Raw genomic sequence first — 25,360 nt, forward strand, 5'->3', positions numbered from 1 at the left:
AAAAAAAAGAAGAGAAAAGATCGCGCTCGGACGAATGATCACTCTCTGCTGAGAAACTGCCGCTCCAATTGTTTAACTTGTTGATGCGACGTTATTCTACTGTTTTTCCTCTATCGCCTGGCTGCAGTGACAGATAGATGGGTGGAATCGCAAGTATCCTCTACCGTGGATAGGTATTTCATTAAACTCACCGTGGATGCAGTTTAAAGAGCAGCCTTCCCTAAGGTGGGTGTTTTTTACGTTACTTAGATTTTCATTGATAAAAAAAAAAAAAAAAAATCTATCCCTGTTTATTGATGGGTGAGGTTTCTCGAAATCCAATTCATATTCTGCCGCAAAGTAGGCTTCCATAACTGAACAGGTACAATGAGGAAAAAGGCTTGAGAGTGATACTCAACAGTGCTATGCGCAGTATCAGTATAAGCAAATGGGTTTGTGTGTTTTTCTAATCACATTCTGTTAAGCCTAGGAGCTTCAGAACCCTAACCACCAGTGTCTCTATCTGCTGTTCTTCCTGCAGATGCAATTCATCTCTGAGCCATAGCACTGTGATAAACGGAGCAGGGTTGTATTAAAAACACTATAGGTCAGCATGGCAGCAGGTGTAGCGGCATGGCTCCCATTCGCCCGAGCGGCGGCCATAGGATGGATGCCCGTGGCGAGCACCCCGATGCCCATCCCTCCCCAAGAGAAGAAGAAAGGCCAGGACGGACTCATCATCCTCAACGTGAGTGGGACCAAGTTTCAGACGTGGCGAACCACTTTGGAGAGGTACCCGGACACTTTATTGGGGAGCACGGAGAGAGACTTCTTTTTCCACGAGGAGACAAACGAGTTCTTTTTCGACCGTGACCCTGACATCTTTAGACATATCCTCAATTTCTACCGCACGGGGAAACTACACTATCCGCGCCAAGAGTGCATATCTGCGTACGACGAGGAGCTCGCGTTCTTTGGGATAATCCCCGAGATCATCGGGGACTGCTGTTACGAGGAGTACAAGGACCGGAGGCGCGAAAATGCCGAGAGGCTTCAGGACGACGAGGAGATGGACATGAGCAATGACGTCACGCCGGTGAACCTGACTTACCGGGAGTTCCTGTGGCGGGCTTTTGAAAACCCGCACACCAGCACCTTAGCTCTGGTCTTCTACTATGTCACAGGCTTCTTCATTGCCATATCTGTGATGGCCAACGTGGTGGAGACGGTTCCGTGTGGGACTATGCCCAACAGGTCGAAGGAGATGTCCTGTGGAGACCGTTACGCACTGGCTTTCTTTTGTTTAGACACTGCGTGCGTAATGATATTCACTGTTGAGTATCTCCTCCGTTTAATCGCCGCTCCCAGCCGGTACAAGTTCATGAAGAGTGTGATGAGCGTCATTGACGTGGTCGCCATCATGCCTTACTACATCGGCCTGGTCATGACCGACAATGACCAGGTGAGCGGCGCTTTCGTCACGCTGAGAGTCTTCCGGGTCTTTCGGATTTTCAAGTTCTCCCGGCACTCCGCGGGGCTGCGCATCCTGGGCTACACCTTGAAGAGTTGCGCCTCCGAACTGGGCTTCCTACTATTCTCCCTCACCATGGCCATCATTATCTTTGCAACGGTCATGTTTTATGCAGAAAAAGGCTCCACAGCCACCAAGTTCACCAGTATCCCCGCAGCGTTTTGGTACACCATTGTCACCATGACAACACTGGGGTAGGTGGCTGCATTTAAGTCCATAAAACCTTTACAGCTTTTCTAACTCACCATAAATCACCGCCTCGGCTGGCTCACTGCCTTCTCGAAACATCCATGTTTTTCAGTTAAACCCAGTACAAAACAACAATACCACGTATTCATCAACTATCTTTTTTTTTAAATCTTATTTGTCTAATTCTTGAGGAATATGGTTACATTAGCTTGCCCAGCCACACAGAGAACTAATGTTCACAAATGTTAGGCCATTGTTTGAACTAATTGTCGCGCGGCCACAGGTGTGCATTTATTGGGCATATTAACAGCCTCGAGCGCTGCTCAGCCAGTGTGAGGGCGGGAACGAGGAGGCGTCCGTGCGCCATTCACTGCCTATTAATGAGCCTGCGCCTCACAGGCGGCCCTTATCCAAGGGTTAGGCCTCGTCCCTGCCTCTTTTCAAGGGTTTTTTAAACAATTTTTATTGAATGCGCTCTTTTGGAAAGGTTACTGCAATGAACTCACCGATTTCATTAGAGGGGGGCTTTTTTTTATTATTTATTTAAATTCCACCTCACAGGAGAGCTCTTAGGACCAAAGACAGAAAGGCTCCTAGCTGGCCAACATCCTGCATGCCGCATTTACAGGCCAAACTGAGGAACGAATGATTGAATTAAAGGCAAAGTAGTTTACAAAATACACACACACACACACACACACACACACACACAAACATTTCCTCTTCTTAAACTGCCCCCTCCCTCTCTCAGCCTTTCTCTCTTTCTTTAACGAGGTACAGTAAATATCTGAATGCTAATTTCATGCTCATGAACAACGTCAGCTGTCTATGTGCTGATGTAGCATAAAATAATTAAACACGGTTAAGATGATTACATCAAATTAATTTGTATTGATGAGCGCACTCAACCGTTCAGCTGCTCTGTGTGTATTATTATTATTATTATTATTATTTTAGTTATTGTTACCACTATTCTCTCCAGCTCAGCATTTTGGGGCGGTGCGCTTTCCAGGGTGCTGAAAAGTTGTGTCAATGAGCCGATTGGCTGCCATTTGTTTTTTTTATTTTTTATTGTCATATGAATAAAGTGAATGCGGCGTTTTGGCTGCCTGGAGCGTTATTACAAGTTGTACAGTGCGAAATAATAATCAGACCGTTTCTAATTTGTGTGTAAAAATACCCTGGTTGCTTCTTTACTCGCTGCTGCACGTATGAGGTTGAACAGCCACTCAGACAATGTGAGCGCTCACGCCCTCCTCTTCACTGCTGACACAGAAATGAGGTCCTGTTGAAATAATGTTGTCTTTTAATTTCATTGTCATAACATCACAGATCAAACATTGCAAAACAAATTGCCACTGGCTGTGTGTACTTGTGTGTTCACGCTTGCCTTTGTGTCTGCAGTTGTGTGTGTGTGTGTGTGTGTGTGTGTTTGAGATGTGGCATAATTCTGTGAATATAAAGTTCAGATTCACAGTTTCCTGTATTCTTTTTAGTTTAACTGATAGAGGATTGTTCATGCTTCATGCAAACAAACTGAATTCTTTGTTTGACTTTACTTGTATTTAATATAGATCCGTCTTGTTTTTGTCTGCCCTCATATCTGCAGTGATGCAGCCACTCTGCACCTGGTTACCCTTCAGCTCTGCAGGCAGCATATGTTACTATTATTATTACTGTAATAATTATTATTATTTATTGTCACTACGCCAGCCTCTCTCTGTCTGCCGTCATGCTGCGGGTGACACAGAGTTAGTGGATTTCCTGTCTTCTAATGACATACAGAGCTTCCCCGTGCACTCACTCAATACCAGTCGAACTACCACTCACCCTCGAAATGACCAATGACTGCATAATTAGTGATAGGCACGATCCGGTGATTGAAGCTGCCACCTCAGATGTAATGCTGCATTGGCCATGCTTTCCATTCAGATTCAAAGAGCAGATGAAAGATGAGTTGTGTAAGAGGGTACATTATTTATCTTTGGAGAGCAACAAAGATATTGCTGCATTCAGCTCGGAATCCCCTTTGTGTTGCTTAAGATGGATTTGAAAAAGATGTTCTGCCGTGTGAGAACAAAACTGAAACGTCCTTGCTAATGGGGACGTTTCTGTCACTCCATTGTGAACCATGACAGCCTGGCTGACAGATTTGCAACCTGAACTGAAGCCTTGCAGTGGTGCAGAATGCTGCAGAGTGGACCACCGATGGAGAGGCTGAATACCCATCACTAAAAGACAAAGTCGGCTCCTTCTCATGATCCATCATTGTCTTGACGCTTTTAAAAAATATGCCTCATACAACCCTAAAGCTGAAGTGTGGTTGTCATTGTCTACGCTGAAGTGAGGACAATATCTGTCGTCGTACTCTCCTCCACTAACCTTCAAATGCTTATCTGATCAGGGGAAATGATGTATTGTGATGGTTTGTCTCAGATCACAGCATGCAGAAAAATGTATCCACGTCTAACGAATCGTTATTTAAGTCCGATATGAATTGGGTAGTCTTTTCATTCGGTTGCAAATGAGCTCTTTTAAGACTAGGGGAGTGCTGCTGGCTGGAACCTCCATTTGAAGCATTTGATTTCATTCTGATAGTCAATGATGCCTGCATGGTATCATGATGCCTTTCCACTACATATATTTTCAATTTCCCTGACTCACACCCTGTGGAAGTAAAGACAGTGGCATGCGTTCTCTCCCCTGCTGATGGCCCATTGATTGTGCTTAAGCAGACGTGCAGACATTGGGAGAGCAGGGGCTCCTGTTCAGAGGCACTTGGCAGGCAGCCTGAATGAAAAGGAAGGGTGCCTGGAGACCAACGGAGAATCAATAGCACTGTGCAGCTGCGTGTCACACCTCTGTGTGTCTACTGCTCTGTGCCACCAAACACAGGACAAGACCCACTTATCCCTCCTTAGTTATTGAGCCTAATCTCTGTGGCTGCTTTTGGGTACGCAACAAAGAGGAATCTGCCTCTGTCAGAGTGCTCCTGCTAAGAATTGGGTGACCGGGTGTAAAATGTGACATTTTTATCTGTGGTATTGTGTTTGCATTATCTCGGAAAAGTGCAGTAAGGTCTGAGAGGATAATCTTGAGACTTGATTTAATACTGTCCATTTAAGGCAACGGTAGATTTCGGTATAAAGATAGCGCTGGCCTTTATTAGTCTGGAATCAGATGCTGCAGTGTTTTCCTGCTCTTGTTTTCTCTAGATGATCCACGCAGTCAGGGTGAATTAGCTGCAGAGGGAGTTTTTGGTGCTTCAGATCTTTTAAGTGATTTAAGGTGTAATGGAGTGCACTGCTGAGAGCAGCTGTGAAAACGCTGGAAGTCAAGCGCAACCCACAAGGGAAGAGGAGTGAGGAGGACAGGGTTTAGTCTGGCATGGAGGCAGACACGTTCCTTTGGAGACAAACAGACATTACCTCTGATAGACATAATAGGCCTTAGCTTCCAACACAAAGATTTTTTCAAACACACACACACTTTTCTCCCAATCCTCATATCAATACCCTGTCAGCCACCGCCTCCGGATTATGCTGACAGGAATGATCATTGTAATTACTGATTTGTCACGACATTCATTGTGCATTGTCGTATATTGTCGTATATTGTCGTAACAAACGCAGCCGTACATTGTAGTTCAACAGATGTAAAATTTATCACCATGTCGTTTGTCCATGCTGCAGCTCCACCCACCAAATACGACTAGAAAGGCTTGACAAGTGAGCACCTATAAACCTCTCAGGATAGGATTTATAAGACAGAGGAGGCAAGGTTAACAGACACGAGGGTCACTGTAGGGCCCATAAACCACCAGAAGTATAACCATTATCATGCTTGCCAGTTTTGACACCTCCACCCCATGGCAATCAAAGCCTACAATGCAAAGAATTAACTTCATGGTTCGATGTGGTGCAGAGCAAAGCTTTTTGAAGTCCAAACCCTTCACTGCATGTCAAATCTAATTGAAATGTACAGGGACAATCTGGAGGGCGTTTTACTGTATCTGTACTCAAGAGATAACAAATGCATTCTTGATGATATAGTACTCATGTGGTTGGATAAGTTACCATGCCCCTGGCAGGCAATGCAGAGGATTTTCACTCTCTTCCCTTTTTTTTTTTTTTTCGACAGAGCACGACAGTCAGCGAGAACATTTGGTGTGTTTGATTATGTACTGCAATGGGTGTAATTTTTGTGTTCAGTAGAATACATTACACCACTTGGCATTGTGTATGTTATGCACATTATGAAAATCAGCAATCCATTATGAGCAATGTGATGTATTACTGTGTAAAGCAGAAGTGGCTGATGTGAGGTGTGTAGGCTGCCATTAGCCTGTAGGCTTGCAATGCCCCTCCAGGTGCTTTATTGGGGAGGAGAGGTGACGCTAATATGAGGCTGGTATAATAGTCGTGAAGTGACAGGTGACTTAATGAGGGGAACCTGGCACTGAAATGTGTTCTGTTCAAGCTCCTTTCAGCCCATGCAAATGACTGCGAAATGGAGGAGTGAGAGCGAGGGATGGAAAACAGGCAGCCCTCTTCATTGGAGATTAAGATCATTGTGAAAGACAGAATCTGTGAAAAAAAAACAACAGAGCTGCTTTTTTCTTCTGCTAAATTAAAGATACGCAAGCCCCTGCATTTTTTTAATTCTCTTTGTTTTCATCCCACTGAAACAGTTTCACACTGGCAGCTAGAGATTTAAAAGGGTGGAGGTGTGAGTTGAATGATTGATTAACATTTTATAGGCATTCATATATTATAGATTTATTACAACATATTGATGTACTTTAGTAGGTGGAAACTTCAAAGACTTTTATTTGCGCCTTAAATTACATTTTAATGATATTATATATTCTTTCATTGAATAGTACAATGTCAAAAAGAAAATGTATTTGTGGTCAGTCAACCCTGAACTGAAAAACAGATTATGGCCAGCTGGTAGGTTGATGTGAGGATACTGTGTGTGTGTGAACTGACTCTAAAAGCAGGCATGCCTCACTGCGGATGGTCAGATTGATAAATAATCTATATGGCAAGGACAAAATGGCTGTCCCTCCATTTGATTCGATTTCTTTGACAACCCGTCTTCGAGGCAGCGCCAATAACACTCATTCCATGCGGGGGGTTTTCATTAATTCACTCTGAATGTGCTGCATTAAGCAGGGAAATAGACTAGCATGTTTCTGCACTTGGGCCTGGGTAACGTAGTGTGAGGACATAAAATATGGCATCAGTGTTTTTTACACTGCTCAGCATTTTCATCTTCTTCTTTGTATTGCGAGCAACGTCAAAGATTAATGGAATTTTCCAGAACAAGATTAAAGTTACTACGAATGAATGCAGCATCACTGCATTAGGAAATAAGGAGATATGTGAGAAAACACATCACCTCAATTTCATTGTTGTTAGAAAGCATTTGCTCTGCCTGGCTCCACTTCCATCCAATCTAACAGCCCAGAAACCCTGACCCAGCTTGAGTGAATGAAGGAAATTGGGAAATATTGCCCACCATGTGACTCTGTCCTATCTTGAAAGTTGATGTGTCGTAAAAGATATCGGATGTAGTGTACGCCATGAGATCGCTGGATCAAATGGTGTGTAAATGATAAACCCAAGCCCAACAGCTATCTCTTCCTCTAGTGCTGCATGGCTTATTTACATAGTCAGCATTTACATACAGATGAAAATGGCTTGTCTGGTCATGGACATTGGTATGCAGACTCACATAATGCCTCCTCATCAGTTTGTCGAAATGTACAACAGTATTCAAAGTGGATTCTCTTAGTATTAGATGCATGCAGTTATCATGTCAGGATCGCAATAAATGTGTTCGACAAGATTTTAGGAGGGTATATTAAAGCTTGTTATTCTGAACACTAATCCTTATTATTGTTATCGTTATTAGTATATCCCTACTGACAAAGGTGCATACCATTTTAGTTCCGCACTAGGGATGAGCAACAATCCTATTGATTCAGGTATCGATACCCAAAACAAGACATAGTGTTGGTGGTATCAGTCCTTCAGATATCAGTCCATCCACCACTGTAGGGGATGCAACAGAAGCATATAAATAAATAATCGAAAAGTTGTGTTGCAATATATATGCAACACATAGAAATAAACAAATGTGAATAAACAAACACAACAAAACAGATGTTTCCGGAAGTCTTTCTTCCGTTTTTAGTTTTCCCCCGGTAACGTCCATTGTGTTGCGTGTGACTTGAACCAAACCAAGTAATTTTTGTTTAACCAAACCCAAAAGGATCCTGGTGGCCATGAAGCGTACAAAATACGCAAACTGCCCTATCTACAGCCGGTGTTTGGTTTATCTTTCTGGGCTGCTGTAGAAACATGGCAGTTTAATGGAAGGTAGATAAAAAAGGCTCATTCTAAGGTAACAAAATCACAATTATTCTTATCTTCAGGTGATTCTACACTCCTAAATGTTTTGTTATATTTGTCAAACTTGTTGTCCTGTCAATAGAGATGTCAGATCAGAAAACACTTTTATGTGTCATCCTAGAGGGAATGGAGAAACACTGCATTTTATCATTTAAAGGTCCAGTGTGTAACATTTAGGGTTAGGGTTAAATGATCGATTGGCAGAAATAGAATATAATATTCATATGTATATTTTCATTAAACACCTAAATATAGGATTTGTGTGTCTTAGTTACCTTAGAATGAGACGTTTTTATTTACAGAGGAACCAGGCAGCCATGTTGAACCGCCATGTTTCTACAGCAGCCCAGAACAGACAAACCAAACACTGGCTGTAGATAGGCCCATTCGTATTTTTCGAGAGTTTCACAGCCACCATGGTTCTTCCTACACACAGGTCGTCAAATACAGATGCGAGTGGTGTTCAGTTAGTTGAACTTCACTGCTAGATGTCACTAAATCCTAACTTATTCTTTAATTTTGCAGACTTGTTGACTCTTGGCAAGAAAGCGAATTAACATATTTCCCAAAATGTTGAACTACTCCTTTAAGCTAAAGTGCACTGAGTTCTCTCAGCCACTGTACTACTCTCTTATTCTGAGAGGATCATTATTGTGAAGCTTTTTCAATATTCCATTGTGTAAATTCATGTCCTTTCATTATATTCAGCTTTCTCTTTCAATAGAAAATTTTCACATACTGTAGAAACTTTTACATTTGTGAGTGCAGGAACAGCCACAAAAGGTTCCCTTGGAGAGAAGTTACTACTGCTCACTTGTTTAAATTTTCATGCTCAGGGTTTCACTGTTAGGTCAGACAACTAATTATCAACTCAACATAGTGTTGAAACAACAGAGGAATGAATTGATACGAGTAATTCCCACACTGTCACATTAGCATTGTGAAAAAAAGTCACTGTAATAAATTGTAGAGTTAAACATATGCAAGTCACTGGCCTTGCACTTGTTACTTTGTGTAATACTTAAGCTAATCAGCATACAAAGAACAGGCTGCGGTTTGTTTTCACGGAGAGCTGTAAGATTTTTAATGTCTGCTATGCCTGTCTGAACATCACACCACTCCCTGCATTGGCATGTAATGAGTGCTGGTTGAGGGAGAGACAGTTGTTTCTTTTATTTTTAGCTGTCACTGTCACTATGGTAAACACTCCACTAGCATTTATTATTTCCCAGACCCAATCTGCCCTTTTGCCCCCTTCTTGACCTCTAAATCCAGCTTTGCAGCACTGATGTAAGAACAACATGTTGTGAGGAAGGTGATGATAGTCCCACCCGTCACTGTGACTAGTTGGGCTGGGGTGTATTGCTCTTTGCAGTGATTTTTTTCTCTTTCAGGCGCATGGGACAGCATAGCAAACACAATAACTTGAAACTTTGCCAGAATTTATAATGCCAGAGTGTGAGTATCCCTCCCCCTGACATTTGTCTCTTTATCAAAACTGCCCCTCAGCCAACAAACCAACATCTGTGATCAGCAGAGATTCAAAGATTACAGCTAACAGCAATCATCAGCCTGCTGTGTGAACGAAACAGAAAAGAATTCATAGAGTGATGTAACTTTTGCTGGTGTGACATGATATCACTATAGATACCGATTTAAAAAGAAAGTTATGCTGTTTTTAAAACCTCTCAGCTAAACATGAACTGGGGTGAAATGAAAGAAATCCATTATCTTGACAGTTATCCTAGTTTGTAAAGTACCTACACTTAAATGCTCTGTAGCATACATTTATTTTATGGTGACACACTTTCATTGTATGATAGTGTGTAATGTTAACACCAGTCTCTCTCTTGTATCCTATGAGAGGACTATAATCAATATAGACTTTCATGTAGCAGAGACAAACAGAAGGCGTAGCGTGGCTTCAGAGAGAGCGGTGAAACTTTGATGCTCACGCTTTAATTGAAACTTGGTTTACAGCCCATTCATAATACGTGAACGTGAGCAGCTTCATGGCAAAGTCATGAATATTGATTCAGCCCGTTTGTCAGCTCGAAGCTCTGCTTCACTGTTCATGAAGCGTCTCATTTTTGTCAGAGCTGAGGAATCGTGCCAGTTTACAGCGCCAGGACACTACAATAAAAGCTCCTCATGATCAGTACTGATCCCACTTAAATGAAATCCACAGTGTTCGCTGTAAAAGAAGAATATAGATCTCTGTAAAGTGCACAAGTGCAGTTTCAGATGGAGCTGCCCATACTAGCCACTGTTAACCCAGTTTCATTGTTGAGTCTTTGCTACAGGCTCCATAGATTATTAGTTTCTGTATGCAGTATGAATGATAAGAGGCTATGTCCCATTTCAGTTTAGGTATAAAGAGCTTCCTACTGTCTGCCTGGCAGGGAGGTCCTGCTGAGATGAGGGATGTCAGGCTGTCACCCTGACGCATGGCAGCTGTTTCCTGCCTGGCCCAGCTTCTATAAATAGCTAAATATATCACCTAATGTAGGCCATTTGGTCAAACAGAAACTAAACAGGGCATGTGCTCTGGGGCTACATATTTTTCTTTCACCTCAAACTAATTTCTCATCTGCAGGTGTATCAGTGTCACCGCCACAGTCTTCTTTAACTGTCTCCATGCGGTCTTAGATGGATTGATGACATATTAAGTGCCGATCATATAGTGCCGTTCATTCTAATGTCAAGCTCAGACCTTCAGACCCTTTCAACTGATAGATTTAGATAGATTTCTTTCTAGAATTTTTAAAGATAAATGTAAATATATGTGGTTTTATTCTGCTAGATAATTTCCAGTTGCTATTAAAACTATTATAGACTTCTGTATTGGTTGTGGACACAATAAAGTCTAGTATAATAAAAAAGCACTCCAATACAATAGCGCTACAAAAACTACCAGCTCGTGGATAACTGCATTGTTTTTTAGTTTTTGTGTAATTGTTGTGTGTTTGTGTGTCGGACAGATGTGAGTTCAGGTTATGGGGGTACTCAAAATTTCAATCACACATAACAACGTGATGCAATTGAATTACCACAGTGTTAAATCAACAGTTCCCTGCCACAGTCTCAACAAGAATTGAGCATTAAATCTTCACAAAGGGAAATGGTGATGATGCTTTTATTGTGCCCACCCATTGTAAATTCAGTGCAGTCACATGACAGGTTGAAAGCAGCACATATCAGTGGCTGTCTTTTGTCTATATTTCAGCATAATTTACTATCACACAGTGATCAGCCATAGTATTTTTCCAGGTTTCTGCATAAACAGACAGTAGTTTTATTTTAGCAACGTGGCTCTATGAATGTCAATGTCTTTCTGTCAGTTGGTCGGCCCATCACGTTAGTCCAGACTGAGATATCTCAACAACTCCTTCATGAATTTACATTAAATTATTTGCAGACATTGTTAGTCCCCAGAGGATAAATTCTACTGATGAATTCTAACTTTTACTCTAGCGCTACAATGAGGTTGACATTTGTAGTTTTAAGTAAAATATCTTGGCAATTGTTGATGACATTCATGTTCAGTTGTAATAACTTTAATTATTATTATAATTTTTTCATCATTATTTGAAAGGGGCCATTCTGAATATTTATTTTGATACTTTAAACTACAGTATTATTAATACTTGATAATAGTGCAATATTGAGCATTTTCCAATAAATATAAATAAATAAAATATTATTAACCTTTACTTAAGAATAAAAGTAGTTCTTCCACCACACACTGAATACACACTCCAGGGGGTAAGTTAGGCTAAGAACTAACAAGGTCACATTAGGTAAGCATATTAAAGTTGAAAGTTAAAAGCAAAATGACAAATCCTAATCCTATTCTGTCAATATATTCTGATGCTGATACTGGTTGGTTTGCTTAAAAATGGCAACAATTTAAAAGCTTTATTTGGAATGGGATAGATGATAGCTACTGTAGATTGATATGTTTGTCTAGGTGTTACTGACGTACAGGTTCAGCTCTCACCTAGAGGATTTCCCGCCTGTGTATCTCTCTGCAGGCGTCCTACACAGGAGTATCTCAACTGCTTAAGGATTGCATTTCCATGTGGGGATTTTCTCTTCTTTTTCAAGGTATTAGTGGAAAACCGTAAACAGTTGATTATTATTTGTATTTTCCCCCTTAGCCAATTGTCCGTAATCCCTGTGGAGGAGCTTAAGAGTTAGATTTCTGGCATGCATGGCCTTGTCTTTACGTAACGGCCACAGACAAATCAAATGTGTCTCTATTTGACTAAGCCACAAATTTGGGCCAAAAGGCAAAGACAAGCAAGCGAGTTAGCAGAGAAGAAAGCCGCCCAGACAGTTAGCATTAATAAAGCCGGACACTGCAATCAATTTCAGGCCCACCTTCGTCTCATTTACTTGCACATACAGACTCGCTCCCACATACGTGAAAACAAACGAGACACACACACACCATTTAAATTCCTGATGTATGTGCTGGTAGCATATGTGGTGTTGGTGGATCCTCTGGTCCCTGCTGTCCTCTGGAGGTCACAGGGGAATCATGCCTGAGCGTCCTGGGAGACAGATCCAGCATCATCCTCTCTAATGTGACATTCAATTACCTCCAAAGGTGAAGTGGTCTCATTCGGAATCCAAAAATCAATTTTGCATGGACACTGCTAGAGTTTACTCGTCAAGGCTCTTTTCCACAATTTTGTGTACACATGTTGGTGACAGAAAACAAGCTGCATCGTCGTCGTTCCAACTCCCATCGTCTTTTCTATGAAATGGCATCCATCAAAGTTAATGGGCTGTAATCATCACCACAAATACACTGTCACACGTCCCACTGCTCACTCCTGAGTATTCAACTCCCAGTCAATGGGATGTAAAGAGTGACAAGCATGAGGAACACAATTTCCCATATCATTAACAACTCTAAGTGAAAATTGGAAGAGAATCCCCAAATTTTTGCCATTTCTCAGAATTTAAAAATGGCCTCTGTTTACTCAACGTCTTTGGGGACTGCAGAGGAGACACATTTATCAGAAGTGCATGAGACATACAGTCAATACCACTGGCACTGTGTTTCAGGCACCCATCAACATTGTCATCTTGTGAAGTAATTCTTATTAAAGTATGTCACTTGCTCGCAACAGATCTGCTGTGTGGTAGATATATTAATTTTCCAAGTAGCCAAACCTGCCAGCTTCAAATCAGAGTTCAGCGTATGCTGGATATCTACTTATCTCCAGGCTGTATGCTGCTGGACTTCTGATTATACATCACATGCACACACACACACAAACACACAGACACACACACACACACACACACGCACACAGACTACTCTTTCAGTGCCTGGGATGGCAGCGCTCCAAGAAGACTGTCCCTGATGTATTTGTGTGTTTGATAGGATGTTTTAGCTGTAGCTTCCCCAAAAGACAATTTGTAGACCTCAACAGATGGAGAAGCCCAATTAGAAAGCGGGAAAATGAATGGGAGAAATGGGAGACGAACATTCCAACTCTTTCTCTCTCCCCCAGGACAGAGAGCTAATCTTAGAGTACAGGTACAAAACCAACGTCACTTCTGTTTTGGAGGGGAAACATTTGTAAAAAAAGAAATAAAAGCTAGAAAGCAGGCAAAGGAAAAAGCGCCTGTGATTTGATTTCTTAACACTACACAGTCAAAGAGGAAGGTGTTCAATTTGATACAGCTTGCTCTCATTCCACATCTACAGTATGTATAAATATCTCCTTCTGTTGTCTGATTCTTCAAGGGCAGACATCCCACAAAGCAATTGCCTTGCCATCAGCCAAGACCAAAAAAAGGAGAAGAAATGAAAAAGTGCTTAAATATAGCAACCCCCTGGGATAGTGGTAGGGAGGGTGTGCTGTAGTGTGATTAAAATGAATAACCTTCATTCAGTCACGATTGCTAACGGTACATTCGAAGTGTGCCGTCTGCGGTGGAGCCAAAGCTGTGACTTTACTCCGCCTGTGTTTGGAGTGTTAACATCATTATTCATCAGTAGGCCTGTCCTCTGCAGTGACAAAGATGTAGAAGTTGTAAATAAACATGTCTTTAAGTACACATACAGTACTTTTCTCCCATTTGCCCAGGGTCAGTTTAATTCATGTCTCAGCCACCCCTGCTGTGAACATAGCAATAAACCTGTTGATGACTGATAGATTGTGTGGATGCAAGACCAATTTTCATTGGCAAAATGACCTTTCGGCTGTGTTGTTGTTGTTCCACCCATGGCCCTGAGTTATTATTTTTCGTGCCATTTTTTGATTTGACAGGAGAACTCTCATGGAGTGAAATGGAAAAAGTAATGACGTCCCCAATGCGCATGAAGTAGCGTGGTGCAGGCGGGGAGATGGTGGATATGGTTGCAGCTAGCAGCTCTACTCTGCCCCAGGGGCCAGACAGCAGCTGTTAGAAGAGATGCAGCTCTTCCCAATACTTCCCCACAGGTTCTCGCTGGTTCCTGGTACTCGCTGTTATCTAGGCTCACTGCTGTCGCCAGTCTGGCTGCTGTCCACACTCTCTGTGAGAGCGCTCAGTACATTTTTACGCTTCACCACTCTTTCTGTCTCATCCCAACCTCTGCTATTCCCCTCAGTTTCACTGTGAGATTTTGAAGTGTTCCTTTGAACTTGCAGCTGTTTTTTTTTTTTTTAATGGCTGGAATGTGTACCTTGATGTTTGATGTTTTGAAGACCCTCTGAGGAATTTAAAATTATTCGTTCACTGGTATGGCAAATAATCAGAGTCTGTATCTGTATTAAGTTCTATATCTGCTTACAGTATCTCATGTGAGCCATTAACTATCCTGCATGTGAGTGTTTTGTGTGAACAGGAAGCAAACCTGAAGTTGAGGGGCTGCAGCTGTTTGGTATAAAAAGCTGATATAGACAATTTAAAGTTGCAATTCAAACAGAATCGAGAAGTTTTCTTTTCCAACAACATGCATTATCTTGACACTTTCTCCTTTCCTCCAAATTCTAGATATATGTTTCACCTACTGGGCATTACTTTATGTGTAAGCCTGAAGTCTTTTTGTAAGCCTCTTGTTGTAGCATCAACCTTAGACTCACAAGTCAGTCTCTAAACACCACGGTCAATAGAGACTAAGGGACTTTTTCCTGGCTTTTGAGATTGAGATTTTAAAAAGAAAACCTGCATTGTAGAACCAATCCTTCAATCTAAGTATTTAGGGTGGTGACATGTGGAAGGTGCTTGTAAACGCTGTCGTATTATACAGGTGACAGTTTTGTGGCTAACACTAGTAAAAATGACAAGCTGACATTAACCAAGACAGTGAAAAACGCAGTGAATTAACTGGGGGAGGGTTCTTAATTGATATGAGTACAGAAGGAGAAACAATCAGCAGGGTCAATTTGAAAGCATTTATTGTCTTTCTTTCAGTCAAAATTCTTTGGGTTGTATAATTGGACATTAAATAACCTTTTGGTTTTGAACTGTTGGTCAAGACATTAGACTTCAGGTCTGGTAAATGGGGGATGGGCATTTTCAATTATTCTTTGACTTGTGCATTTAATAGTTTGAAAGGTTAAAAGATAGAAGGGGTAAACCAGCAATTTATTTTTGCATTTCTATAAAGTTGTGCTACAAATAAAAAAAATATATCAAAAGTGAAACAGCAGAGGCTGAGATATCTAACTTAAAGTCCCTAGGATATACAGGATTTACAATTCCCAAAATGCAACTGAAAAACATTCTTTCATGAAATCCTCCCTGTCCACTTCTTTCAAACTCCACACTTCTAGTTTATAACTCAGGCTTTGTGTTATAAATTTAAAGTTTCCAAGCAAGTACATATACCCTGATAACACCACTATGACATTAGAGATTATTTTCTTAGACATCACAAAGCTCCAAAGCCACAGAAAACATTAGCAACTGTTTTTACAAGCATAAGCATACAAACTGATTTTCAAAAAAGCAATCAATAGATTAATCAATACCGGAAAAAATGTCTCTTTTAAAGTAAATATAAAAACATTTAAAGGCTTCTAGTAGGAGCCCAGAATCTGGTGATACAGTTTTCCGCCTTAAAAAAAAAGGCTGATTTGTAGATACTGTAGCTTGTGAATGCACACGCTGCAAACTCAGAGTTAAGGGCCATTTGGTGGAGGGAGCTGATATCCAGCGGCTGCTCTGTGTGGAATCACACATCAAAGTTAATCTTGCACCGTCTGCTCTGGCGCCGCGGAGCACTAATCTGCTGTCAGTGTGATGAGGCTCCTGGACCAGTTCCCCTTTCCGACACAGAGCCACTAATCCGCAAGACCTTTCACGTTTTTCCTCTTTACCATCACCAAACTGGACAACAAAGGTCACAGGGGTCACTCAGAAATCTCATCTGATCAATACTAGTTGACCATTTGCATAGGTCCTTATGTACAGTGTGAGCAAGTTTGGCCTATTGTGTCCTTGTGAGCAGCCTCCTAATTGTGCTTCTTCATGTGAAATAAGAATTTCACACATTGCAGAGTACAAGAAAACAACAAGACAGCTAATAGTATTAACACTGTATTACTAATGCTACTGCAAAGAAAATAAATCCACTAAATTTTACAGTGAAAGATTTGCATTTCCACACTATTAAATTATAAGTGAAAAACACATGTATGTTGATATTATATATATATAATTTATTGCTGCCCAATTAGCAAATGTGTTGCAAATCTGATACCAGAGACACACAGTAACCTTCAATAACACTGCATGTAAACATTTTACAGCCTTTGAATTTCTTTACAGCTGATACTTAGAGCCAAGTATTAGTACCATGAAGGTCTTATTATAGTGCAGAATACTTCACAGACTTGGCTTCTTTCACAGGTTCTGCTGCTAGCTTGATGGTCTCTTTCTTTGAGCAAAAAACAGCACATAGATGCGCTGAATGTAAGAAGGAGGTTCAGAAACAGTGCGTATAAATGTTGATCGCGCAGTATTAAAGAGTAAAAGACACTAATTGTGTATTGCATGTGGTGATTAAAAATCTGCCGTTCGGGTATAGCTACAGTACAGGTTTATGGGCTCATCTGACAGACCACTGACTCACTGAGAGACCAGTTCGGTTCAGACCACTTGAGGAGGAAACATAGGGGGGAAAAGGTTTTGTTTATCAGGGAATTATTTCAAATATGGAGTTGGTTTGTATTAAATATATATTTTCAATACATCATTTATTTCGCAAAAATTTTTTGGCGGGGACAAGTTTGTTAGAAGACGGAGGGGGCTTCGTCCTCATCTGCACCCGGGGAAAAGGCAAAAGGCTAGCAAAAAGGAGCACTGGGCCCAGGTGCTCCTGATCTGGTTGTGTATTCGACACAGCACACGCACGCACAAACAAATTTAGCAGGAACTGTCACAATTGGTCATCTCACAATTTTAGTGTTTTAACCTTTAACCCCACCTCGGGCCCTCACACACCAGAGGTGAGGTAACTCGCTGCCTGCTCAATCAAACCTTTCTGTGTTCAAGAAAATGCCACCGCTCTCTCACCCGCATGCCGATTAGCCTATGATGAATACGGAATGAGTTCATTAGCATAATCGCTTGAGTGTCTGATGATTTCGTTTTATTATCACGTTCTCTCATAATCCATAGCTCTGGCGCCCCTTCGTGCTTCCAACCCCTCTTTCATGTTCCTTTGCCCTCCCCATTCACCCACGAAGCAGTGTAATTGCATTATCAAAGTATTATACTGACGTTGTGGGAATATATTTTTAGCCTCTGGCTTTCTGAAGTAATGTAATGGGCAGGAATCTAAACATGGAATGACGAATTAAAATGAGATCAGTGTTTGAGTCAGTTTACCTAGGTTTCATCATGTCCTGGCTGATTGAAGACTTGCATCATCCAGACCTCCCCCTGACAAATGATTGTTCTCACATTTATGTTTTTGCAGGAGAGCATGCTATTTTATGGATCCGTGCGGATACTTAACCCTCATAAAGCTTCTATTAATACAGAACAGCCATTCATCTAGTAATTAAAAGAAATTGCCACAAGAAATTGGTTGTAATCATGACGATGAGGATCTGAAGTAGAGGTGACTTGGCATATAATAGCAGTGAAATAGGGGTGCTTTTTTGCATAGGACAGCAGTTGTTTCTCAAGTGTCAGCAGGTGTAGACTGAGAAACTGGAGAAGAGCAGAAGAAAAGAAAAATGTCAAGCAGGGCTGTGCTAGCACTGCATGATAATAGAAAAGGAGGAGAAAAGGAAAGAGAATGAAGCGTTTCATCTCCAACTCATAGTTAGACACAGGCAGGTCCAGGCAGAGGAAGGGTGAGTCAAAGTCAGGAATGGAAGAGCGGTAGAGAGGAAAGCTTTTTATCATCCCTGACTCTTAAGAAGATCTCCCAAATGAGAGAGGGCGTGCATGCTAATGTCAAAGCCATGGTGATAACTAGCCCCCCGGTTTCGCAGGGTGAGGGTTAAGCTGGGATTTGGAGGGCTGAGGGAATACATGTTTGATATGTGAGCGAGAGAGAGCTGAGGTGCCTTTGCCAGAGCTATACGTGGGGGATTATTCTATATGGTTTATCTGTGTCTGCATGGCTAAAATAGAGGGATTTCTCTGGCCTTTATTGGTTCTGTGTAGTTCCTGAGACTCCAGGGTGAACGTTCAGCTGGAAGATCAAAGCAACATTGACAACGCTGCATCGCAAAGTCTTCATTTACAATGCATTAATACCGACTGGCATGTAGCCGTGCATGCTATGGCTGTTTCCTTGAACTTCACATGCTAACCTTGAGCTCTACCCATCGTCTTTCACAAATCTGCAGAGACTGGAGCTGGATTGTAGAAAGCATACAAAACAATCTCCCACATCTGCTCCACATTTCATTTTTACTGCATTTCAAAATCCAGTCGGAGCAATGTAGTCTGTGCATTTTTACCCGCAGTCGGCTATGTTCACCTATCTCAAAGTTGTCCATCCCTGTAGCTATTGTTCGCAGTTACTCATACTTGAGTGCTCTGTTTTTCCTACCACACGCGTTACACCAGGCAGTGCGGTCCTCTGGCTCCCTCCTATCTCTGCTTTCCCATCTCGCCATTATGTTGTGTAGTTCTGCCAGCCTCTCCTTCTCTCCCTTATCACCTGCAGTGAAAATCTAACGGGCTAATCCCAGCGCCTGTGGGATTCCCCCCCTCTATAATGATGTATATCTGAGGGATAGCATCAGAGCAGAGTCCTATCAGCCCACACACTCTTAATCCCATCAGTCTTTGGTGTCCAAACCCAAGAGAGGCAGCGTTTTGGATGTTGTGCTCCCGGGCTGTAGCCAGGGATGCAGCGCAGAACATCAGGAATGATACGTGGTGTTTAGGGATCATGTTGGAGATCATGTTCATTTATTGTGCTCCTTATTTTTGAAACCTTGTGGTATACCTCCCTCAAGGATTGTACTGCAGTGGTACATACTGTAGCTGTGCCACTGCATTGAAAAATCCTTGCAGGGTGTTAGCCGCCACCAGTGATGCTGCCAGTCTCTCTGTGATTACAAAGATATTCTTTTACAATCTGTTCATGGTGGAAATAGAAAAATACAGGATGTGCTTAATATTTTAACATGCTGACCAAGACACAAAACAGATACATTTGGTTCATCAATTATATAAATATATGGTACACCAGAGAGAGTTTTCCTGTTGATATATAAATGCAGCAATCTCTGTTTGCTGCATTGCTCTTCTCTTACTCTGTGGTCAGATTCACAATGCCTATTGGCACACAAAAGAACGATCATATAGCCTTTCCTTTCTTGTTTTTACAAACTAAATTTTTTATATGAGAGCTCTGACACACCCTCAAGACCTCTCCTGCAGTACTCCATAAATCTTGCGGCCACACACCACAGAAAATGTATCTCTTCTTGTCACTCATGTTAGTATGCCTCTATGACATGCAGGCGGTGTAATCCATTTTCTTCAGGTTCCGAATTCATAGTTGTTTGAGCATGATGGAGTTCAGGAGGAAAATTACATTCTTTTTGTACATCTATTATTTAACTGTCAGCAAGGATGAATATTGTACTCTTTCAGCCTTGTGGAGAAGGTACAGAGAACCGTATTGTTGTGGCGCGTTGCTCCATTTGCTCCTTGTCATGTAAAAAATGGGGCCTTTCTCAGATGGTCAGTGTAAGGCTTCATCACTTCTATGTCATTTTCTCAGATAAGATTTTAATGTTGTGTCCACTCTGGCACTCTTTGATCCTCCTAGCTTTACATTTCACATCACGCCCGCAGAAGATGTCTCCACTGTAAGGGTATCTGATACTTCCCGACCTTGCCACTATCCTGTTGTCCCTGCACAGTTTTAATGCCTCTCTCTGTCATTATCAACTTTTGATTGGTACAGTTCGTGACAGTATCGGAGTTTCAGGATAATTGACAGGTTTTGGTCTCACAGGTTTGGAGGGCTTGTCTGTGCTGTAGAAACCATTGAACTGTGAAACTGAGCGAGTGAATTACCCCAGGAAGCACTGATAGGGAGCTGGGTGTGCGATGGGATGGTTGTTGAAGGTCAAACAGAAAATCATGCATTCACAGAATTATCAAAGACAGGCTGAGGACACTCAATGCAGAGAGCATGTTTGGAATTTACCAATCTCATCTTTTTGAAATGATAAAAAATGCTAATTCTGTTAGACCAAGGGTGGTTGACCTTGACATTTTTCCACAATTAAGGGCTTTTTCAAATGAATTTCTTGTTTTAGCATCTCAAAGAGCATTTCATAATAACTTTACTGTGACTCAACACGCACAACAAATACCAATGAGTCTAATGAACGACGATTTCCCCCACTCACACATAATAAGAGACAAACTGCAAAGTTAAACCAATCTCATGGAAGAAGGTGAGATTGAAATTCATTTCAGATTTAGATGATCAGATTGCAGGCCCCTCTGTAATTATTGGCATGAAAAAGCGGAGATAGATGGTGCCCGAGATAGGACAGTGTGCTTAATTCATCTTGATTCTAATCAGCTGATGAATCAAAATGCTTAATGTATTAATCAAATTAGTTTACATTCCATTGCTTCTCATTGAAATATCAAAGTGGAGTAGATCAAAGTGCAGTTTGATGAGATTCAATGTCTTTACCATGACAGATTTTTATAGGATGGTACCACACAGTCCAGCAGCTCCTTCATCACAGGATTTTTTCTTCATTTGAACACCTTGACCTTGATCACTCACATCAATGGAATCAAATGCTGTGAGGCCATTTGAGCGTCCGTTTGATTTCATTATTGCACATTACTACAGTCACTTCTGCAGGAGGCGAGTTAGTTTCACAGTAAAACCCTGGAAGTGGAAGCTAGAAGTACTATGACAGAGGTGCCAGTGGATGATTGGATTTTAACGCTGTTGACAAAGCCCCCTCAGCTGAAAGATCTGCCACAATCCTTCTTGGATCCTAATTGTCAGCACCGCTAAGCTGTTGGCAGTGATCTCAACCGGCATGTCAGTCGGTGGGACCCTGGGAGGACTTACTTTAGACCTCTACAATTACATCAGAATATTGAACCTGTGCTCACTTAAGAGGGGTTTTTTATGTACACGAAGTGTTTTTTTTTACTGCCGACACTTTAATGTTTGCAGCGGTGCAAGTCATGATTTTTTCAATTTAGGCTCATTTTACCTAAAAAGATTTAATTTCATTGTGTTTGATATTAGAAAGAAAATAGCTGCCCTGTCTCTGAGAAGAAAAATAAACAAATGACGTGTCTGTAAAGTCATCCAGATATCTTGTTTGTTGTTTTTTTATTTTCTCGCTTCCCACTAACCATATGGCAGTCAGATTTCAGACACAGGGTTCTGGAAGACAATCAAGGAACAAGATTGCTTTTTTAGGAAAGGGGATTGGTTTAACTAGATGTCAAATTAAAGGCCTTTTCACACACACCCACACACATACACACACACATAGGTGCATGTTCTTAACTGCCAGTGTACGTGTGTGTTCCTGTGTGTTCAGGCGTGTCCATGTTTTTGGGTGTCAGCGCTCGCTGTGAGGCGGTGAGGTCATGTACAGAAATCTGTCTCAGAGCACCACCTGATGGAATACCGCAACGCTTTTAAGGTCAACCGCACAAACTCTGCCACACAGGTTGATACAGGGACTCATGAATGTTTGATTGGTCTATTATCCAAGCCGGGCGGGGACATTCATCCCCCGCTTCTAGAATTCAAATATTCCTTTTAGTGTGACATTTCTCCTATACCGTCTGAGGCGAATCCCCAGTTTCACTCTCTCTCACCACACTGGGCTTCATCTGCAATGCTGTCATCTCACTGTAGGACAATTCTACAGAATGCGAATGTTTTTAAGACCAGTGCGAGCGCAGTATGGTTTCAGGTGGGTGGAACTAGGGAATTGATACTCAGTCATTCCGACACTCCTCTTCCTCCTCTGCAGGGTGGATAAGGATCTGGCCATCCATCTTTGTGTCTCACCCATGTCAGCTCGGGGTAGCACGCGGGTACCTGGTAGTCAGAGACAACAAGAACAAAGCAGGAACATTACTTTAATCTCTCACTGCTGTTAATTCCTACCTCTGCCGTCATCCAGAAGGCAGAGCTTTGTGTATCTCAGCTTCCCCCTTATGAACAATCCATCACTGTTAGTGCTTCTCTCTCCAGAGTGCGCTTGCTCTCTTCTTCTTTTTACCTGCTTGCTGCTATGCTTTGCTTTCAAAAGACGACGCTCACTGAAAGAACTGCAATACATTGTTTTCCACAGTTGACTGCTCATTTTCACATGCAGCAGCATCTTGACACTCCTCCCATTGGAATAAAACACACGTGAGCAGTCACATTTATGTGAAGGAATGCTGTCCTGCATTTTTTATGTGGATCTCTTAATAGGCTTTCAACAGTACATCCAAAATCTATAATTGACACCTGCTGTCAGGCTTCGTCGGTGATTACATAGGAAAATGACTTGACCTGTAATGAACTGTAAAACTAATGACATCTGTGTGAGATTACTCAACTTGAAAGCAAACTGTTGTACATGAAGTCCCATCAAGCGTGATATTAAAATGTCCACTTTTACATCTTTCCGCCCAAGCTCTGTAAAAGCCCAGGCTGTTGGGCCCAATGTGATGGAAACCTGAGGCTAATGACTCAAACAGACGGCCGTGGGCATTAGACAACTTCATTTATGAAATAGTCAACCTCCCGTGTAGCGATACATTCACATTACCCTGCCTCACTGGAGAGACGCATGGCTGTCACAGCCACTGAGCAATGCTGATGTCCTTTCCTACCTGCATTCATCTTACTCTTAGGAGGTAATGGTCTTCTCAGGTCATTTGCGCATTAGGGTCTCGATCAGTCTTCTCACCCACCTGCAATCCTGTGGATTCCTGTCCTCCACAGCACATAGCGGGATGTTTAGAAAGACAAGGAAAACATACATGCTCTGAATCATTCATTTGCACTCTTTGTCTTAAATCCCAATGCTGCCCGTGGCCTAAAATGTCTGCAGAAGGCTATTCATGAACATGCAGGTTATGTTCTAATGATTTGTGGGTATAATTTGCAGGTTTGTGTCTTGCGCAATTAATTGCTTGGGAGAAATCAGGGTTCGCTCCCTAATTCCCCTCCCCTATTTTATGATGTTGAATGATAATCAACTCTCTGTGTGGCAGCAGAATGTGTTTGCGGCTAAATGTTTTTAGCTTGTTAGTCATGGGAGTATTGGCTGGTAAGTGGTTGAGGTGTTTAATACATGTAAGAACAAATCTTAAACACATAATCTTCAAACGGAGCTGACTTTTCTAAATCACCGTTGTCACTGAGTGAATCAGTGGCTTTTAGCAGTGGAACTATAGATAAATATGTTATTTCCTCATCAGAATCCAATTAATAGAGCACAAAGCCACAGAAACAATCATGATATGATAACTTTGTCACACGTCTGCTGAGCCATTAACCTTAGCGGTGTCTGTATAGTCTGGTTTTTAATTGTTTGAACCAGCACCGCGCTGAACTTACTGCTGAACGTTGCGTCGGTATGAACAATAATTAATTCACTTACTGTTGAACATACTGGAGTGAACTGAAATGGTAACGCAGATGCTTATCTTAGAAATCTTTTACCTGACTGAACTGATTCATTGGTTCCACCGCTAATAAGTGGCACTGGAGATGTCAGCTAATGTAAAGAAAGTGAGATCATGAAGACAGTTTGATTCTAGCTTTACCTTGAGCACGGACAGGTCCAGCTGCCTGATAGAAGACAGGCGCATTAATCTCTTTAATGGGGATGATTCAGTCCCATGGGACATATGTACAACCATTAATCCGTTTTATGCTGAATGTAGCCTGTTCAACATTGGTATAATGTTGAAAAAGGGTTGTGCTCAGGTACACCGTCGGATCAGTGTTGATCAGTGTTGCAGAATTGTTTTAATGCGGTTTCACTCTGAATCTGCATTCAACATTCAGGGTCCATTTTGTTGTGTGAAGAAGAACAAAACATACAAGTGGCCCACAGACTTAAACGATTCCTCCAGGGTTCGGCATCACACTGTTCTCTTCCCCTTTTGCTTTTACTCGATGTGATACTACTCCCTGTATCTTTACAAGCTGTTTGGCTAACAGAGGTCACAGGGGATGTGTAGCGTGCTTGGTCACGATGTGAAAGCATTAGCTGGCGCCAGCAGGTGTGTAATTATATATGAACGTCACGATGGCATGTAGAAAGTAGGCCAGGAAGAAGAGACTTCAGAAAAGTCCTATTTATTCCTCACCCACTTCAAATGTGTGACTTCTTATTTGAAGTTGTGAAATAATCCAAGGTCACTGTAACTATTTCGGGACTAGTAAAAATAACATTAAACACACAACTACTTAACATGATAAAACAAGCCTCCAGAGCCGATTCTTTAAAAAGCATTTATTTATGTTGTGCCACCCAGCATGCTCACTGTTGTCTGTTTTCTGTGTTTCAGGTACGGTGACATGGTGCCAAAAACAATCGTGGGGAAGGTGTTTGGGTCCATATGCTCTCTGAGTGGGGTGCTGGTCATCGCCTTGCCTGTCCCTGTCATAGTGTCAAACTTCAGCCGCATCTACCACCAAAGCCAGCGGGCAGAGAAACGACGAGCCCAGAGGGTACTGACTCTCTCCCTCCCTCCGCCTCTCTCTTCCTTTTTCTCTCTATCTCTCTTTGTTTTGCTTCTATCTGCCTCTCTC

The 25,360-nt window shown here is 41.8% G+C and overlaps 1 protein-coding gene across 2 annotated transcripts in view; it reads left to right on the forward strand.

Moving 5' to 3' along the window:
- The first annotated feature begins 6 nt into the window (after positions 1–6).
- LOC118329985 (potassium voltage-gated channel subfamily D member 2-like) overlaps positions 7–25,360 on the forward strand; it is a 32,492-nt gene continuing 7,138 nt past the window's right edge. For both annotated transcript variants that reach the window (XM_035664350.1, XM_035664351.1), the window contains exons 1-3: positions 7–225; positions 521–1,704; positions 25,117–25,279. In XM_035664350.1, coding sequence (XP_035520243.1) covers positions 593–1,704; positions 25,117–25,279 — 1,275 coding nt within the window. In that variant the 5' untranslated portion in view covers positions 7–225; positions 521–592. The remainder of the gene's footprint in view (positions 226–520; positions 1,705–25,116; positions 25,280–25,360) is intronic.

This window comes from Morone saxatilis, unplaced genomic scaffold, assembly GCF_004916995.1.
Source record: "Morone saxatilis isolate NCDOM2014 unplaced genomic scaffold, NCSU_SB_2.0 Contig2, whole genome shotgun sequence".
Taxonomy (NCBI): domain Eukaryota; kingdom Metazoa; phylum Chordata; class Actinopteri; family Moronidae; genus Morone; species Morone saxatilis.